This window comes from Vicugna pacos, chromosome 10, assembly GCF_048564905.1.
Source record: "Vicugna pacos chromosome 10, VicPac4, whole genome shotgun sequence".
Classification (NCBI taxonomy): Eukaryota; Metazoa; Chordata; class Mammalia; order Artiodactyla; family Camelidae; genus Vicugna; species Vicugna pacos.
Window position 1 is genome coordinate 41,399,221 of NC_132996.1, and position 19,799 is coordinate 41,419,019.

At 44.9% G+C, this 19,799-nt stretch overlaps 2 protein-coding genes across 3 annotated transcripts in view; both read left to right on the forward strand.

Moving 5' to 3' along the window:
• Positions 1–537: 537 nt before the first annotated feature.
• HTATIP2 (HIV-1 Tat interactive protein 2) lies at positions 538–15,024 on the forward strand. Of its 2 annotated transcripts, none has more exons than XM_072969668.1 (6): positions 538–574; positions 1,104–1,299; positions 3,139–3,246; positions 11,267–11,404; positions 13,468–13,529; positions 14,229–15,024. In XM_072969668.1, the coding sequence occupies exons 2-6, from the start codon at positions 1,105–1,107 to the stop codon at positions 14,452–14,454; spliced, it is 729 nt and encodes a 242-aa protein (XP_072825769.1). In that variant the 5' UTR covers positions 538–574; position 1,104; the 3' UTR covers positions 14,455–15,024. The 2 variants fall into 2 exon arrangements, with proteins under 2 accessions (XP_072825769.1, XP_006209343.2); XM_006209281.4 differs by lacking the exon at positions 538–574 and adding an exon at positions 581–755.
• A 2,606-nt stretch (positions 15,025–17,630) lies between these two features.
• The window catches only part of PRMT3 (protein arginine methyltransferase 3), a 115,254-nt gene continuing 113,085 nt past the window's right edge, over positions 17,631–19,799 (forward strand). The window contains exons 1-2 of the mRNA XM_072969667.1: positions 17,631–17,870; positions 18,112–18,247. Of these exons, the coding sequence (XP_072825768.1) occupies positions 17,843–17,870; positions 18,112–18,247 (164 nt within the window). The 5' untranslated portion in view covers positions 17,631–17,842. The remainder of the gene's footprint in view (positions 17,871–18,111; positions 18,248–19,799) is intronic.

Genomic DNA, 19,799 nt, shown 5'->3' on the forward strand with positions numbered 1-19,799 from the left:
GAGGCTGAATTATATGAGAGAAATGATTGAAAGACAAACAGGATGACAGATCTTGGTGACTAATCTAGACTGTGGAAAGGCCAGGAGAAAGCAGTCAATGGGGACCGTCTGAATTTCTGACTTGAGAGGGGAGGGTGAGGAGTGTGCCAATGAATGGGGACAATGATGCACAAGAGAGCCAAGGAGTAGATTGGTTTTGTTCCAGTTTGGGGTGGTCGGATAGGAAGCTGTGATGTGGTGAATTCAAGATGAAGATGTGCAACACACAATCCACATTATAGGTTTTAGAAAGGGACCAACGAGGGTCAAGTCTATTGACCTTGGATATGGGCGAACTCAGCCCATGTGGTGAGGGAGAACGCCGGGGAGAGGGTCCTGGAGGTTCCCGGCATCTAGGAAGGGGTCTCCAAGCTTCTCACCGAGCCTGGCGCCGCGCACGTGCTCTGCGGCCCACCTCCCCAGCGCCCAAGCACCCAGCGCCCAAGCACCCTCCGCTCCGGGCGCGCCCTCCCCAGGCCCCGCCCCTTTGGGCGGGGCGAGCAGCGTTGCGGCGAAGTCACCCGGAAGAAGTCGGGTAGGCACGGACCTGGAGCGGCCCCGCGGAGTCGGGCGTGGGGTCCAGGGGGCGAGGGCAGGAGGAATGGCCGGATGTCCCGGCCTGCAGCCCTGAGCGCGGCGGCAGCGGCTGCGGCGGCGCTGGTGGCCGTCTTGCTCCTGCTGCGGTCTGAGGACGCGGGGCCGGGGGCCGGCTCCAGGTAGCCCCTCCGCGCAGGGAACCCAGCTGGGCCCCGCACCCCTGTGGGCAGAGGAGAGAGGGGCCGGAATCGGGGATACAGTGGGGTGAACGAGGTCTCTAGGTACCAGCAGTTTGTGGCACCTGGCGCATTCCCTGTCCAGCCCCTTCCAAGGTGTGGGTTGGCTCAGGTGCGGGGAACCGCCAGGGTGCCCCGCCCTGCCGGTGACTCTGCACTTTCCCGTGGACCCATACTGCTAAGAATACCAATATCTTCCTCCAGAACAAATTAACAACCCTTGTTCTCGGGGTAAGCATGGCCATCCTTTAAACATCCTGAGACCAGCACCTGTCAATGTTATTTCTGCAGCATGGCCGAGACAGAGGCGCTGCCGAATCTTCGGGAAAACTTCAGGAAGCAGAATAAATCTGTCTTTATTTTGGGCGCCAGCGGAGAAACCGGCAGAGTGCTCTTGAAAGAGATCCTGGAACAGAACCTGTTTTCCAAAGTCACGCTCATTGGCCGCAGGGAGCTCGCCTTTGACGAGGAAGCTTATAAAAACGTGGTGGGTATTTGAGCTGGAACTCAAAAATACACCCGCAGTGATTCTGCAGGGTGAGCATATTTTATGCTACAGGGATGAACATTGCCCTGCCAGTGGTGGAGGCGGCCAGAGGTGTTCAGAATGTGGCTATGACTGATTACTGAGAGCTTTGAGTCCTGGACTGTTGGTCCAGCTCGACCTCCCCCTCACTGCCAGGCATTGGACAAAGCCTTTCTCTAATCTAGATCCCTATAAGGTGGGGCCTACCGGAAGCAGAAGAAGAGCATTGCTTCAGGGTCATTCAAGCTAGATTCTAGAGATAGCCCTGTGACCTTGGGCAACTTCCCCCATGCCATTGTTTATTTCCTCTACTAGGCATGCCACACTAATGTCAGTGAATCAGAAAATGCTTTGCGGAGCAGGAAAGGTCTATGCCCTAAAAGGTGGGGTTATTCACCTGCAAAAATTTCCCCTGCCTGACTTCTCAGGGCTGCAGGCTATGTCTGTGAGTGGAATGGTCCCTTTACTGTTTGCACGTTGGTGGTTAACCCACTGATAGACCAGACTTCAGTCTGGTGCTAATCCCCTGTATATTTGAAGCCTGAGCTTCCTGGAGATTCCTTTCCCCCTGTAAACTGAGTTATTTCTGAACTGCAGTCAATTAAACTATAGTGTAATCCTGAGACCCCCACAACTCCGGAGCTTGGTCCTACAGGTTTCACAGGTGAAACATTTCAGATAACAAATGATCTCACAAATACATGTTCTTGACTTCTGCAGGGCCATGTTCAGGTCATTTTGCATATGTCTTTGGTCCCTCAGGACTTCTCTGTTCAAACCTGATGTCTTTGGTCAGGTGTAGGCAGGTTATCTGTGGTCTTCATCGTCTGGCTTCATGGGACGTGCCAGGTACTTCTGGTAATTAGAGACTGAAATCGAGTTTTGCCTTTGATAGTTGAATTTTGGTGGCATCTCTTTTGGTCCGGCACTTTTTGCAAACATACTTTTCTTCAGCATGATGGACGGTGCCAGGAAAATGCTTTTGAAAGAGTTGATGGTAGGGAGGGATGGTAGCATTTTATTTGAGCTCCTGGATGATAAGAACTTCTCACACTTTTCTTTCTGAAGTTTCACAACAAACAAGAGGTTAGAGGGAGGTTCTTAAATTTCTGTGCGCATGAGAATTACTGAGGGTGTTTATTAAGTGCAGTTTCTGATTCAGAAGTTTTTATTTTTATTTCTTATTTTTTCTTATTTTTATTTTTTATTTTTTACATTATACAATAGTAAATAATAAAATGTTATTTTATTTTTATTCAGAAGCCTTTTTATTAAGCACCTGCTAGCTGATTCTAATTGGGTGGTTCATGGTTTAGTCTGAAGGAAAGATTATCACTCACAAGTGATAGAAGAAACTGAGGTGTATGTTAAATAACTTGGCCAAAATCAACATGCCAAGTAAGTACAAGGCCCACGACACAAACGTAGGCTTTTGAGCTTCCAAACACCATTTCCTTCCCCCACATTATACCTCACTGGTATTTCTCCTGGTCATCGAGACACAGGTCTTATATTTTTCCAGAGAGAAAATTATAATTGAACTTGACTTTAGCGATCATCACCCTTAGTCCAATTGTTGTGTATTGTGGATGGATAAGTACATTGTTGATGTTGAATTCAGATTCATTGCTTTTTCATGGGAGAAAATGAGCTTGCAAAATTTGATGTTAAATGAGCAGACTCTTTAGTGATGTACCATAAATTTACTCTTTAACTCTGGAGGGGCATTTTTGTCTGTTTTTTGTTTTGTTTAATTTTAATAACATCAAGTCATATACGGCTGTTTTCCTTGTTGTCTAGAATCAAGAAGTGGTGGACTTTGAAAAGTTGGATGACTATGCTTCTGCCTTTCAAGGTCATGATGTTGGATTCTGTTGCCTGGGTACCACCAGAAAAAAAGCTGGGGCGGTAAGGAAGAAATAGACCCTCTTCCCTTTTTTCTAATCAGTAATGTCAAAGATTCCTTTTCTGCTCACTCTTTGCTTTACACTTGCTGTGCTTAAATGTAAATTAGTTCTTATCTCATTCTATCTCACTTGAGTGATTTGCTTTAACCTATTTTCATGCCAAGCTTTAAACTTCTGGGATAGAACATCAGAACAGAGGCACGATTCAGCTCATCTCCAGTGATGACTCAGCCTCTAGCGATGATTCAACCCCAGCAGTGATTCAGCTTTAACTGACGCAGAGCTGTTCTAACACACATCTTAGTTTCTTTTTAATGGTGTTCTAAATGGTGTGTCGGCCTCTATCCAGAAGTCAAACTTTACTCTATAGTTAGAAATCATAGCTTACTATGTAGATCCTGGGCAATTCTTACTACGTACATCTTAATTTAATTTATACCTTGATGATAGTTTATCCCTCTGGCAGAATTTCCTTGCTGGAGTTAATGATGTCTGTTAAACACCTAGGACCACGATGCTGCCGTGGGGGCTTACCATAGGTTTCTAAATAGGCCCATGCATCAGAATCCTTAGGAGAGGGCATGGTTAAGAACTATTGGTTTATACCAACCAAGGAGTTAGGCTCAGATGTATTTCTCTGGGCCCCCTGGTGCTCCAAAGAATAATTCTATGTATGCTTTCAGTAGGGATGCATTTCTGAATCTTCTGTAGTTCTACCATATGCCCTTGGAAACACATCTGGATTTTGAGCTCTGTGCTGGGAAGTGTGGATTATCCTGGGAGAAGCTTAACTCTCCCTGAAATCGGCACATTCTCTCTCCTAGAGAGCAAGGGTCATGTTCCCACTGAGCAGCTAGTTCAGTCTTTTCTGTCCCAGGGACAGTCACAAGCAGTGTGCCCTCCAAAAGCATTGGAAAACTTTTGTCCTAGTACACTGCAGGTTGCACTGTCTCAAGTGCCAACCTGACTTTGATGGTGACTCAGCAGAATGAAAAACACTGCATTAGGCATAGAGCTGTTGATTTTCATGACAGAAGGCAAATCTCATTATAGGGCACTCCAGGGGAAAGTCTAAATGGCTTTGTTGCATTCAAATTGTGTCATGCAATTTTAATAGGAGAAATTGAGTGTTTTTCCTGTCCAAAATTCTTTTTTAGCTGGAGTTGCTTCCCTTCCCCTCAGGCTACCCCATACCTTTTGTTCTCCAAAATCAATTTGAAAAGGTAAAAGTAATTAACGAGTAAGCAGGAGAAAAGACTGGTAGACCAAGTAGAACCTCAGAAATGAGTTAAGGCTTAAATGGTTTAAGGGGATAGTGACAGAAAATAAGCTGACATTGCCTCCAGAAAGTCTTTTTTTTTTTAATTTAAACTCACTTAGATTGGATGTAGTATAAAGTTTGGAGGTTATAATAACTTTAGGCAGTTTAAAAGAGGTGACAGTTCACAAGTGGCTAGGTAATAATAGTTGTTTGATGAGAAGTTGTGGATTTCCAAATTCAGTCCACTTGGTGTTCAGGTCAGCGGCCTTCTCTGTAAAAAAAAAAAAAAAAAAAGAGAGAGAGCGTCAGACAGATATTGCAAAACTAGTGGCAAGCCTCGAATGTCATTCTGTAGCTGTCAGCCCACATTTTGCTTTAGCAATCTGAGTTTCCAATAGAGAAACTTCAAGGAATTCAGGATTTCTATCTCAGTGTTAACATCCTCTGAGTAGCCCACTGATTTCTCTATGATCTTCAGTGTATTAGTTTGTTAGTGCTATTATAACAAAAAAACATAATCAAGGTGGCTCACACAGATATTTGCTGTCTCATAGTCCCGAAGTCTGGAAATCTGAGATCGAGGTGTCGACAGCGTTGGTTCCCTTTGAGGGCCGTGAGGGAAGGCGCTTTCCCAGGCTTCTCTCCTTGACTTGTAGATGGCTGCCTTCTGCCTGTGTCTCTCTTCACGTGGTGTTTTTTCCTATGTGCCTGTGGCTAGGTCCAAATTTCTCCTTATTATAACAACAGTAGTCAAATTGGATTCAGAACCACCCTACTTGTCATGACCTCATCTTAACTAATTACGTCCACAAACAAGGTCACGATCTGAGGTACTAGAGGTTAGGACTTCAGCATGTGAATTTGGCAGGGGGAGAGGGAGGACACTGCAGCCCACGGTATTCAGTCTGCCCAGATTTCTGTTGACACTGGTGCTAGGAGTAGGTCTGTTAGCTTTCTTCAGCCGTTTGGAAACCCATTTCCTTCAGCAGTAGCTGGTTAGTGCTGCTCCTGTTTTCATATTCACGAGCCATCGCTGTCTAATCAAGGCAGTGGCTTCATGACTTGGCCTTAATCCAGATGTGCTGGATCAGGCTCCTTGAGAGATTCTGATGCAGCCCATCCTCCTCTTCTTGCTGGACCTGCCTTCAGGAGGCGCTGGGCTGTATTAGTCTTCCTCACCTGCTGGTTTTCAGGTCCTTCAGGTTGTCCCAGGTGGCCTTCACCTTGCTTTGGTAACATATGTGCTAGTGAAGGTTGAAATAACCTCTGAAAACCAGATCTACATTGGCCTTGAGGGAAGAGCAAAAACTCAAAGAGACCCCCAAGAAGGGTACTTTCCCCTTATTAAGAGAAGGGTTTGGTTTAGTGAGTTTAAGGGGGTATGATGTGGTTTCACCTTTTCCTTTGTCTCCTCACCCAGTAGGCACAGGCTCCAGAAGTCCAGGCTCTCAGATTCTGTTGAATGGACGATGCTGATAATGTGATTCGTGCAGCCATGGTGACATTTATCAGGCCTGCATAGAGTCTCATGGCTTCTGGTTCTGATATACTCTTTGAATCCAGATGTTCACAAACTATAGCCCACCTATTTTTGTACAGCCCTTGAGCTAAGAATGTTTTTATGTTTTTAAAAGGTTAAAAAAGTTCAAAAGTGGAGGGGGGAAGGTATAGCTCAGTGGTAGAGTGCGTGCTTAGCATGCACGAAGTTCTGGGTTCAATCCCAGATACCTCCGTTAAAAATAAAAAAATTAAAAAACCTAATCCCCCCCCCAAACAAACAAAAGGTAAAAAAATTTGAAAGTGGAATAATACACCATGACATGTGAGACTATAAGAACATCAAATTTTGGTAGCCATAAATAAAGTTTTACTGGAACAGTCTCATTATTTTATGTATTATTAATGGCTGCATTTGTGCTGTGATGGCAGAGCTGTGTAATTGCAGTGGAGACCTGCAAAGCTGCAAATATTTACTGTCTCATCTTTTATAGGGAAAGTTTGCTGTTCCCTGTTGTCCGCTCTGCTGTTTTTACATGATGTCTAGGAGGGGGTTATGTAAAGTGGTGAGGTCCTGGATGGTTCAAGGAACCCAGATCGTAAGCTTTGTTTGGATACCAAGTGACTGTGGGACGTTGGGTATGCCGGTTCCCTCCTATGGGCCACTGTCTCCTTGTCTGTACTGAGAGGGAGGTGACCACTGAATCCCTGGCCCGCAGAAAATTCTTTGACTTTCAAAGCACAGAGAAAAGAACGCCCCAAATGGAAAAATTGTGTGAGAACACAGAGATGGACTCAGGAGTCTTCTGTATCTGTATGACTTTGTTTTGCTATCCGGAGCTCTTGCTCTAACCTTGGTTCTAGATCTTGGTTCCAGCTCTGTACCTCAAATATAGACATGCCCTCCAGGACACAAACAAAGGAGGTCTCAGGTCAGACCGTTTGTTATTCGTCAGCACCTCTGTTTTCTAGTCTAATTTATGGGGTTGGATTGAAAAGGGATTGAAGGAGGAAGAAATGGAAGCAGAAATATTGCCAAGTGGGACCCTTTGTGGAATGATAGATTCTCCCTTCCTGGAAAAGGACCCTCTTGACCTTGAGTCATTCCTGTGCGATTGCTTGTCATGTCAGTCAGTGCTGAGCTACCTTGTCAGGATGAGTTGTTCTTTGGCCACCGTGTTCCCACTTTTCAGGCAATGGTAAAGAAGGTTAGAAGGAATGCTTAGTAGCTTTGGATTTTCATGAGACTTAAAATATAGAGTAATTGGAGAATTTGTCTCCATAGGTGTTTGTAGAGCCCATGAAGTATCTCTGCTGAGTCGTGTTAGTATATCATGTTCACTCTTTTGAGCAGGTGCCGGGAATGGAAATTTACAGTGGGAATTTACTTAATCAGTTCCTTTTTCTGGAAGGAACTCTGATTCCTGTCTTAGAGTAGAACACACCGACTGTGGATTCAGAAAGACACAGTAACATAATGGACTTAATGCTCCCAGGAGAGTGGCTTTTCTCCTGCCATATGGTTGAGGAAACTAAATACAGTTTTTCTGAAAATAGTATGTCTAGGATATGGGGTAGCTTCTTGTTTGTTTTCCCATTTTTAAAAAAAAACTTGAGCTGTTAGAGAACAAGCAAGGGTATTGATAATAAGGTTTTAAAGATGCTTAGCAAGTTAGTTCCCTTCTACCTATAAATGAAATCTTCCTCACTCGAGAGAAAATTGGTGTGTATCCCTATTTCTGAGCCAGTCACCAGGATCCCCCGTTTAAGTTTGGCTTCCAAGTCCTTGAAAGCCGTTGACCCCTTTGCTTTTGAGTTTCATTCATCAGCTGAAAGGCCGTGCATCAGGGTGGGGGATGCGAAATTCAAAATTTGTCGGCTTGGAAAACTGTGTATTTATAATCAGCTTGAGGGCTCAGAGGATTTGTGAAATCGTTTCGGATTAACAGCCATTGATTGCTCATAAAACAATATTTAGCTTTGTCCAGAGAATAGCAGTGGGGAAAGGTACGGGCACCTTGTCACCAGGGCCCATTGAGCAGGGCTGATGGGCTAAGTGTGGGGGGCTCTGCGGCAGCGTGGGTGCTCGTCCTGCAAGGATCCGTTGTCAGCCCTTCTTGAGGCTGGTGAAAGGAAGGACGCCAGGCTCTGATGGCTAGGGTGGTATTGATGTGCCTTCTCTGACTAACCAGATTGAAAAAGTCCCATGGTATTTATGTCACTTTAATTTTCATCCAACAATTGGAGACGACAGCACTCTATTAAGGAGAGGTTGATCCAAAACTAAAGCCAAATAAATTGGGGTCTCAGTTTAATCAAATTATTCCTTGACTGGCCCTGGATTAAGTGAGAGGGATGGCGTCGGTCTCAAGCCTTGTGATTGGCGGAATCTTTCCCTTATTTTTAAAGACATGGATGAAAGCAGCAGCATTTTAACAGAGACAACGCTAATAATCCTTCCAAGAAATAGTGCTGAAACAGCAGCAGCAACAAAAAGGAGTTTATTTCCCTAGTCAACGATGTCATTTTATTGGGAATAACAAACCTGGTATCAAAATCAGAGTTCTGGTGAATTGGAGTGAGGGGAAGCAAATAGATGTGGAAGAGAAATTATTTTAGAATTTTTTGATGTCGTTTTGGGTTGTTTTTCTTAGCACGCTTTCAGCACATGTACACTCTCAATTTGGAGAACGGCTCTCAGGAGAATCACATCCCTCACTTAGGATGTGCTGGGTATTTAAATTGGTTTGCTTCACGCTGATTTCAAAAAGCAATGACGTGAGTTCGAATCAGTGTGTAGGACAGGTGGGCCAGTCAGTTTTTAGGACTGAGTGTCAAAGTATACAAGGCAAAAGGGGATGGGGACAGTCCATGAGTAAGAGTATCTAATTAAGTTAACCGTACCTAAAAAAGGCAGAAAAACCGCACCGCCCTGCAGGTCGTGGGCATAGTTAAAAATGCACTACAGGTGATGAGAAGGGAGGACGGGAGAGGCTTTTGAGGTAACGGTGATATTCTGTTTCTGGATCGGGAGACTGGTGGCCAAGGATTTCCAGTTTATGAACATCCATCCAGCTCTAGACTTACACTATGTTTACTCTTCTTTTATGATCTACTTCAGTACAAAGTTTGAAAAGTTTGCTTGGGCCCCTTATTTTGGAATTGAATTCTGTATTCGTTTCCTCTTGCTGCTGTAACAAATTGCCTCAAATGTAGTGTGTAAAACAACATACATTTATTATCGTACAGTTCTACAGGTTAACAGTCCAAGGTGGATTTCGCTGAGATAAAATCAAGGTGTTGGCAGGGCTGAGCTCCCTTCTGCAGGCTCTAGGGGAGAATCCAGTTCTGGCTTCTAGAGACCACCTGCATTCCTTGGTTCTTCTTCCATCTTTAAGGCCAGCAATGGGGGATCAAGTGCTCCCCACAGTGCAAAACTCTGACCTCCACTTCTGCTTCCCTTTTCCACATTTTTAAGGACTCCTGTGATTACCGTGGGCCTATTTGGATAATACAGAATAACTTTTTTCAAGGTCAGCTGATTAGCAGCCTTTGTTCCACCCGCAACTTTAGTTCCCCTTGGCCACGTAGCCTCCAACACATTCTCAGGTCCGGGGCTTAGGACATGGACATCTTTGAGGGGCCATGAATCTGCCTCCCACAGTTATGAATTAGTCATAGCATTAGCTGGAGATGGTGTGAGGTAAAAAGGAACGTGGGGACAGTGGGGAGCAGTGCTCAGAGAGCCAGAAATTTGCACTCTGTTCTCAACTCTCTCACTTATTTACCCGCTGAACCTTGTGTTCACATCTCCACAATGAGGTGGTTGGATGTGTTATTTCCTGGATGCCTTCTGACATTTGTGAAAGATACGGATGTCCATACAAAATAAAACATTTAGGGTCAATAATTACCATAGGGCAGATTTTTAATTAAAAAAAATCAGTGGGGCAGTAATCTAGTCTTCAGATTTGGAATCTGCATTATATGAAACTTCATGATGTAAGTGTGGGTCCCTGTGAAGCTCAGCGTCAGTAGACTTTAGACTTCTCTTCAGCTGTCCCACGTATGAGGACACCAGAATCTGAGGACCCAGGAATCTGTGACTACCTGGAATTCTCTTCTCTGGGTACAGGCACGGGTCCTTCAGTTAGCCCCAGAAATGAGTCTGTCTTCTCTTGTTTGCCCTGTCCTCTCCCCCCCTCTTTTGACTATCACTTAGGTTTTTTTTTTTTTCTAATTGAATGTGTCTTTTCTCTGCTGCTGTCACTGGACATTTATTCGTTCATTCTAATATTTTGGAGCACCTACCATGCGCTGGGTATGTACTAATGCTGAGATGTTTATTAAGAAAGACCTATCTGGGGATCGGAAAGGATAAATTGGGAGTTCGAGATTTGCAGATACTAACTACTATATATAAGATAAATAAATAATAAGGTCCTACTGTATAGCACAGGGAACTATATTCAATATCTTATAGTAACCTATAATGAAAAAGAGTATGAAAGCAAATATATGTATGTATATGTATGACTGAAACATTGTGCTGTACACCAGAAGTTGACACAAGGTTGTAAACTGACTATACTTCAACAAAAAAGAAAGCAAAAAAAAAAAAAGAATTTGAACCAAAAAGAAAGACCCATCTGCTGCCTTCACTGGATTGAGTCTAGACCAGAAGTCTCCAAACATTCTTGATTATACACCTATCAGTTAAAAAGAAAATCTGAGGGTGCACTCTTTACTAACATGTAAAGTATATTGTAAAACATACACAAAAACTGGAAATTAAATAGGCTTTGTTCTTAAAGTGCCCGGATAGTGTTCTCGGCCACCCTTTAAGACCCTACCATGTGAGAGTTGACACTGAAAAAAACAGAGAACACAGAGAGAGGGTGGTAAGGTGGTAAAGCATTAAAGACAAAGAAATGTGTGACTAAAAATAGTTTCTCAGCCCGATCGTATCATGCCTTTTGCTCCTTGTGGATTTGCTTGGTGTCTGTGTTTCAGTGTCATTGCCCTTATTTTTCCATTGCATCCTGGCCTTGCTGCTAAAGCTGGTGCGTCTGTCCTGAGGATCGGGCTCAGAGTCTTTCCCAGGGTCTAAGCCTGACTTTCATGTTTTGCTTGGATGCATTTTCTTTCAACCCCCATCCCTCCGCCTCCCCAGTACTCTTAACCTGCCACCCAAGCTGAGGAGTAATGTTTAAGATGAACTTACAGCTTTTTGGAAATAACTCACATCCTTTCCCCACATCAGGAAGGATTTGTTCGTGTCGATCGAGATTACGTCCTGAAGTCTGCAGAGCTGGCAAAAGCTGGAGGGTGCAAACATTTCAACTTGCTGTCCTCTAAGGGAGCTGATAAGTCAAGCAATTTTTTATACACCCAAGTCAAGGTTTGTGCATCTTTCTTTCATAGACCTTGGAGAACCCTGGCTAATTGGCAATACTAAATAATATAAAATGCTACATAATACAAAAATGCATTAAATGCATTATATTATGCATTTTTATAGCTGCAAGGACTACTCTTTTGCAGGGATATATTTAGTAAACAGGAGTGATTTGAAAGATAATTTCTGGTGCCTTCCCCTTAGTTATTTATCTAGTAATCATGAAATGAGGTATCTCTGATCTTGAAGATCAGCACAGAATCTAAGCATCAGAAGAGACTCTGAGGGAGTGATTCTTCAGCTTTTCCAGAGCAGATGATATGTTTTTATTGGATGTAGCTCAAGGAATTATAACCTGTTTTTGGGGGTCCCCTGAAGCCAGCCCCAAGTTTGGTAATGTGCTAGAAGGTCTCTCAGGACTAGCCATATAGTCATCTTCACAGATATGATTTATTACAATGAAAGGATGTAAAGCAAAGTTAAGAAAGGGAAGAAGAAGTGCATGGAGAGAGGTCTGGAGGAAGCTAGGTACAAGCTTCCAAGGGTACCTTCTTCTGCCAGTGGAGTTGCACGTATTGAATTTCTCCAGCAATGAGTATCACCTACCAGAGAAATTCACCTGAGCTCAGGAGTCCAGGGTTTTCATGGGAGTCAGTCACATAGGCACCCTCAGCCTAGAAAAAAATTAGAGTTTCAGAAGGAAAGCAAGTGTTCAGCGTAAATCACCTTGTTTGTACAGGTAGTTTAGGCACAGTAGAGTACCCTTATCAGTTAGCTAATGAAATCGGCCTGAAATCTGAGTTCCCAGGCAGAGGCCAAAGGACAACCTTGCAAGCAGACCTTTCTAAGAACAGCAGTTTCAGCCTGATAACTCTTGTATGCACGCTCCTGATGGAGACAAAACACATCTTTGTTAAAAGCTCTCTAAGAAATGTACTCACATAAAAACTGATACATGAAGGTTCACAGAAGCATTATTCGTAATAGCCAAATTGTGAAAACAACCCAGATATCCATCACCTGATGCATGGCTGAAAAAAATGTGGCATGTAGCTACAAAAGAAGAGTATTTATTCAACTATGAAGAGGAACGGCATGTGTTACAGCATGGGTGAACGTTGAAAATGCTATGCTGAAATGAGAGAGGCCAGTCACAAAAGGCCACAACTTATATGATTTAATTTATACGGAATATTCAGAATAGACATATCTATAGAGATGGAAAGATGAGTACTTGGCTAGGGCTTCGGGGTGGGGGATGGGAGTGAGTGCTAATTGGTACAGGGTTTCTTTCTGGGTAATGAAATATTCTAAATTTAGATTGTGATGAAGGTGGGACAACTCTGTTAATATACTAAAACATATTAATTTAAAAAATGTTTTAATAAAAGCTAACACAAATTATATGATGCAACAGGTTAAGCCCAGATGGATAGTACGAACAAGCCAAGAAGGAGGAGGAGGGCAGTCCAGGTGGTTCGCAGACCTTTAAATGTATCTGTGGCCTGAGCTCCTCTGGCATTCCTATTTATAGAAATGCCTGGTGTGAAAATGCATGAATTGTTCAACAAATTTAGTTTGAAGCGTCATCTAAATGTAATCTCACTATCCCTTGAAATGAGGTGGGGTTTGTTAGGATGTGAGTAACATAGAGTCTGTGGGTCTCCTGACCCACTGGAGCTACCTGGAAACCAAAAAAGGTTAATGTGGACTGGTCTGCACCATTGATTCTGGACTAACAGGAGGCTCTTCTTTTATGGCTGGACTCCTAGCATGTCACCCTCTGGACCTGCTTCAGTAGGTCCCATGAGAGGCTGAACTGACGATGCAGCCATTTACTTATGCAGCACATCTTTTTTACTCTTTGCTAAATGTCAGGATTAATTGATCTCTTCCTTAACTCGCCAGACTCTTTAGAATCTAAAATTCTAGATGAGGATATTTACAAGTATTGAGACCTGCAGAAAGATCGTCTTCAGAACCTCAGGTCCTTCCTGGTATTCTCTCTTAAGCATTTCAGCAAGTTGGTCTTGATTAAATACTAAAAATGTGTTTTTTGTTCCCAGGGAGAAGTGGAAGCTAGAGTTGAAGAATTAAAATTTGATCGTTACTCCATATTTAGGCCTGGGTAAGTATTCACACTGCCTAGGAATACCCCACTGCGGGTTATTCCCTAGAAGCTGGTTTTTCATTTGAAGAGGCTGACAGATAAGCTATCTAAGATATGAAAGAGGTTGGCTGGAGGTAGATCGCTTCTCTGAAGAACCCACCTTTTGTTTTTGAAGGAAGGGGTAGATGGCTGGGGGTGGGGGGCAGGTTCAGAACAGTCTGGAATTTCCTGGGTAGCTTTTGCTGCCTTCTTTTTGAAACCTTTGTGTCCAGATAAAACTGTGTGCCCAAATAAAATCCACTGCATAAATGTGTTTGGGCTGCCATCACAGAATACCACCACAGAGTGGGAGGGTAGAAGTCCAAGATCAGGGTGCCAGCGGGGTTAGTGTCTGGTGAGGCCTCCTTTCCTGGCGTGTCGAAGACTGCCTTCTCTCTGTGTCCTTACGTGGTCATTCTTCTCTGTGCGTGCAGAGAGGGAGAGAGCTCTCCGATACCTCTTCCTCTTCTGTAAGGATACCAGTCCATCAGATTAGGTCCCATCCTTATGACCTTATTTAACCTTAATTACCTCCCTAAAGGCATTGTCTTCAAATACAGTCACACTGGGGGTTAGAGCTTTAACATGAATTTGGGGGGACACAGTTCAATCCACAACATCCCATGTGGTCTGAATGCAATTTATTGTCTCTTCCTCCACTTTCCTTTTTCTCTTTAGAGTTCTGTTATGTGATAGGCAAGAATCTCGCCCAGGTGAATGGTTGGTTAGGAAGTTCTTTGGCTCCTTACCAGAATCTTGGGCCAGTGGGCTCTCTGTGCCGGTGACGACTGTGGTTAGAGCGATGCTGAACAACGCAGTGAGACCCAGCGACCAGAAGAAGGAGCTGCTGGATAACAAGGCCATCCATGAGCTGGGGAAAGCTGATGGCTCTCTCAGGCCATGACCACCCTGAAGCAATGCTTTTTATTGTAAAACTCAACACCTACCACCTAATTGGTAATTTTGGGGTCTAAGAAAAGTCAGCATGCTTTAACTGTGGTTACACTATTCTCAGCTGCCCAAATCCAGTCAAAAATGATTGTGCTCTGTTCTACATCAGCATTTTAGAGCCTGGTTGTGCATTTGTAAACATCACCCACTCTATTTCAAAAACAGAGATTCAGCAGCTCCCTAGTGGTCCAGTGTGTAGGATTTGCTGCAAAAATTGAGATTCACAGGCCTTAACTCAAACTCTTTTGATTCAGAATTTTGGGAGGTACAGCCACAGAAGTCTGTTGTTTTGTTTAAGCTTTTTTTATGGTTCTGATGCCATTGGTGGGGAAGCCAGCTTTGAGACACTTGTCTGCAGAGTCACAGCAGCAATGCAAACCTTGTGTATCATGCAAATGAGTTCTGTCCTAAAATTGCTAACATTTATGTCTGAGTGACCCAGTGCCGACTGCTTGTGATTGTGTAAATGAACATTGTGCCTTACTACTCCTGTAGAATATATAATAAAAAAGTTATTATGTAACTGAGCTTTTACAATTCATAGGATAATTAAATAGAGGAATAAAAATAAATGAACAAGTCTTGAGTGCCGTTAGATTGTTAGAAAATGCCCAAGTATCAGTGGTAATATGCAGTATTTGGGCCAATGGGATGATAATAGCAGCTAATATTTATCAAGTACTTGCTAAGGGCAAGCTTTTACACATGCTGTCTATCCTTTAATCCTCCAAACAGTCCTGATAATTCTTAGAGGTGGTGCTATCATCCTCACATCTTAGATGGGGAAACTGAGGCTCGCTGTATTTAAGTGCCTTGCCTAAGGGCCCAAAGCTGAAGCCTGAGGCTGGGACATGGCAGAGCAGGATTCTAACCCACGTCAGCCTGATCCCACAGCTTGTATTTTAAACCACTCTGCAAGAGTATCCAGTATCTGCGTATTTCCACGAAGTTCCAGTTAATTGTTAATGGATCAGTATATGCTGTGTAATTTTTCCACTGGTCTAGAATCCTTATAATGATTAACTGCAAATCATTCGCATAGCCAGTAAAAGTGCATCTCAAAGTGCTTCCCTTTAAAAACTATGAAAAAGGAAAGGAAGATGCAGAAGGAAGGATCAAAGTCACCAGGAGCACACTGTTTCATGTTTCTATCATGGAACAAAGGTTTGTGGTGAAATTTGTCTCACTTCTATGCTGAGGGAAGCAAAGTGATCTGAGTGATGTTAGTCAGTTTTTACAGGGTCTCTACTCTGTCAAGTCAATTTCAAGCTTCAGGGGACACTGGAGGATAAAGGCCATCATCCCCTCTAATGGAAAGGCATGTTGTATCTTAAGAAAAGATTGGACATTTTAATGTCAGTCATTTAGGAGAGAGGCATATTTTAGGATGGGATGATGTCTTGGAATGTGGGCTTTAGGAAGGAGATGGAACATTTTTCTCCTGCCAGGTGGGGATCCTTTGAGGCTGGCCTCTGAAGAGCCTGTGTGTTTGGGTGATAATAAGCCTGGGCTCCAAGAAGTGAGGCACGAAGTCAGGGGACCCCATGAAGATATCCTGAGGCTGGTGGGCTTTAAAAGGGCGCTAAAGCCAGAGGCCAGTTTTAAGTTATTCTCTGTATATTATTTCCTTACCTACAAACCCTCTGTCAGGTCTTGTTCAACATTCTATTCTGATCTCAGTAGTGAAGTGGGATGATCGGTGAGTGTCTGTGTTCATCTTTGGAGTAAAGAAAAATGCTATTCCCTCTTAAGCCCAGCATTGTGGTGACACAAACTTAAAGGAACAAGATTCTGGCCCAATCACCCCTCTAGACTCAGTGTTTACTGTTAACATAGAATGATTAGGTGTTAATGGGATTTAGCAGGTTTCCCTCCAGATGTTATGCAGACACGGAGAAGATGGTCCCTGCTGGAGAGTATGTTAGGAGGATGAAGGAAAAAGCTGGGTGAGCCTAGGTAACAACAAGACCTTGAGTTAATTAGTGCATTGAGCTTTTTGAATGCCTGCTATGTGCCACTGGGCACATAGGCAGTACATCTACATCAGTGAACAGTAAGTCTACCTCAACAGAGCCAGCAGGTATTCTGGCAATGTCCTACAATGTAAGAGGGCTTCAAACCTCTTTGATGGGTTCTGTCCTCTAGGAGTTTACAGTTGATGGAAAGGAGCAGATTGGAGAAGCTTAGCAATAATACATCATTTTCATTCAGCAAGTTTATTGAGCACCTACTATGAGTTAGGCCATATATTATGTGCCAGAGATATGAAGGTAAAGAGATGTGGCCCTTACCGGATGGCTCAGTGCTGCGGGTACGACCAAAAAAAACAACAGAAAAAGCAAGTGGTAGGTACTAAGAAACTAACAGGAAGCAGTTGGAAGGATAGAAGAAACTACTTTAGAAAAGATGGTCTGAGGAAAGACTTCTTGGCTGAGACAAAAAGTACCCACCCATTTGTAGAACATTCTTAGCAAAGGCCTTGAGGTGGGAAAATGATTAGCAGCAAATAAAAGGCTAGAGGGTGAGGCCCAGAGTGAAGGGCTGAGTTGAGATGTTAGGCAGGATCTGTAGAACCTAGTACGCCAGGTAGTCAATTTAATTGATAACCCTGTGCCAAGCCCAGTGCTAGCATCTGGGATTAGAGCCTGGGACATATACTTTAAAGACTAAAATCCTTAAGACAGCCGACAAGGCTTTGGCCCTGCTGTGGTCCCTGGTACAACCAATGGCCCCTGCTGTTTCCCCTCCCCTGCCGCACCCCACTGAGGGATGTGGGAGCCCAGGAACCAGAGTGGAGTCCCAGGCTCTCGCCTGCGTTCGACCGCCTCTGCCACAAGAGGGCGCTGCGGGCAGGTCGCCCCATCCGCTAGCCGTTCATCCCTCGAATGCACAGGAAGCGCGATGCCGACTGCATAAATGCTGCGGCGTCTCTCTGCCCCGGGACTCAGGGCTGCGGGCGACGACCACCCGCTAAGGCCTGCCGCCACCCGAGGAGGAGACAAAAGCCAGGTCCTAGCGCGCAACGTCCAGCCCAGGTTTCAGCGCTTACTCAGCGCGCCCTGCGTCAACCCTGCGGCAGGAGGCGGAGCCTGGCTCTCGTCCCGCCCACCCGGATCACGTGGCCAACGCAGCGGCCCCAGAGGGCGGAAGCGCTCGCGAGCAGGCGCGCGCTCTGGCGTTCCTGGGCGTCCGCGGGGTTCCCCAGGTCTCGGCCTTGTCGCGCGCTCGTGCTCACGCTCGTTCCCGGGCTCCCGAGCCCGGAGAGCTCGGGGGCGGCTGCGCGCGCACTGCACAGCCGGGTCCCCGCCCCCAGGCGCAGCGGGCTCCCAGGCACCGGAGCCATGTGCTCGTTAGCGTCCGGCGCTACCGGTGGGTACCCGGCCCCTCAGCGCCAAGGCTGCGCCGCCGCCGCGGGGCCGGTCCAAGACCCTCCCGTACCCCTGCGCCCTTCGGAAGCCGGGGAGGTGGGGCCCTGCAGGGAGGGTGGGGGAGGGGCGGGGAGCGGGGCGGGAGAGCGCTCGCGAGGCCCAGAGCCTTCTCCCCTCCCTGCCCCTCGTGCGCCCGTTTCGCACTGGTGTCCGAGGCAGATCTGATGGTTTGCGTGTGCTAGGCGGCCGGGGCGCTGTGGAGGAGGAGGAAGACCTGCCAGAACTGTCAGACAGCGGTGACGAGGCCGCCTGGGAGGATGAGGACGATGCCGATCTCCCCCACGACAAGCAGCAGACCCCCTGCCTGTTCTGTGACAGGTTCGTTCACCTCAGCTCCAGGCTCCGCCCTCGATGTCCGGGCCGCATGGGTCTGTGTGGTCCGCTCGTCTGGAGTCCAACCAGAGCGGCTCCTCTCCAAATGTGGAACCCGTGGTTTGTCGGGAAGCAAGACCCACTGTGGTTTAGAAGGAGGAGCCATGACCTGGAAGCCAGGTTACGCTTCTCTTCGGCGGGCCTGTTTCCCCTTGTGTAAAATGAAAGGGTTCTGGGCTGGATCTGTGGCTCCCAAATCTGGTTGTGCACCTTTGTCATCTGAATCACTTAAAAAAAAATACAGTACTAAACTCTGTACCTCAGTCCTTCTAAGTCAGGAATGGGGTCTAGGAATCTGTTTTTGTAAAGACACTATCCCAGGTGATTCTAAGGAGTAACAAGTTTGAGAGTCACTAGGTAACCCCTCAGGACCCTTCCAGCTTTCCCATTCTATAATTCTTAACAAATATAAAGTTTCTGAGGTGTAGTATTTCCAGTTGAGCCATTTAAAGAGCCATCTTTCTTAGGGCTCCCCGCCTATTGAAAGGGAAGGAATTGATGCCTTTTCACTTAGGAGAAAAGAGGCAGCAACACCAAAAACTAGTTCAAGGTCACAAAGCTGTACTTTGTCTTATATCCAAATCCATATTCTTTCTACTTAAAATTCTGCCTCTTCGTCTCAACAGGCTTTGACTTTGGCTGCTGTTCTGGGCAAATGTGTATGAAGGAGGCCTGGCATACGTTAGCCAGTGTTACTTTAAACATTTTACTGGTTTCTCCTGAATCTGGGCCTGGTGCTGATGGTGGTACATTAGCTCCTGTTGAGTCGTCGTCGTTCTCACTTGTACCCTCATTTGGGCAGTTACAGAGTACAGGCTGCCTACGTCCTCGCAAAGTAATATTTATTGAGTATCAGGGAGGTGCTTCTTTGTGATAGGCTGCTTAATACTGCAAAAATAACCAATCTGAGTAACCGTTTGTTGAAATCTGCATGTGTGCTAGGCACACAAGAGGTATGCAGCTTCTCTGTGGTGCATTCCTATGTTATTACGTGCCCTTCAGTTTTGCAAGTCACATAATAAAGAAGCTTGGTCCTCACATTGTGTGTAATGCAAATCCTTGGGGATCACTGCAAGACCACTTTTGAAGTATGGCACTTGGGGAATGTGCCAGCTATGAAATTATATTTTGTGCATTATTTCTTAAAACTATCTGAGCTGTGCCATTTCAAAGCCTCTGAAAGCAAAGTTGACACTTAGAGGAGAAAAGAATCTTATAAACGAAATTTTCGTGTCTTGAGAGACAACAATCTATCAAAGGGAGTTCTCTTTCTTAAAAGCCTCTTGATAAATTCAGTGTTATTATTTAGCAAATAAATTAAGTTCAGTTTTTAAGGGCGGTTTGTTTTAGGTGGAAAATGGGACTCAGAAGTAATGTTTCTCTTTAGAAGTGCTGAGTTTCTTTCATCTACAGGTATGTTTGTTTTTCTGTTAATTGGAAGTAAAACTGGAAACCTGCAGAGTAGGGCGAAAACTTTTATATCTAACGTGAAATCAAT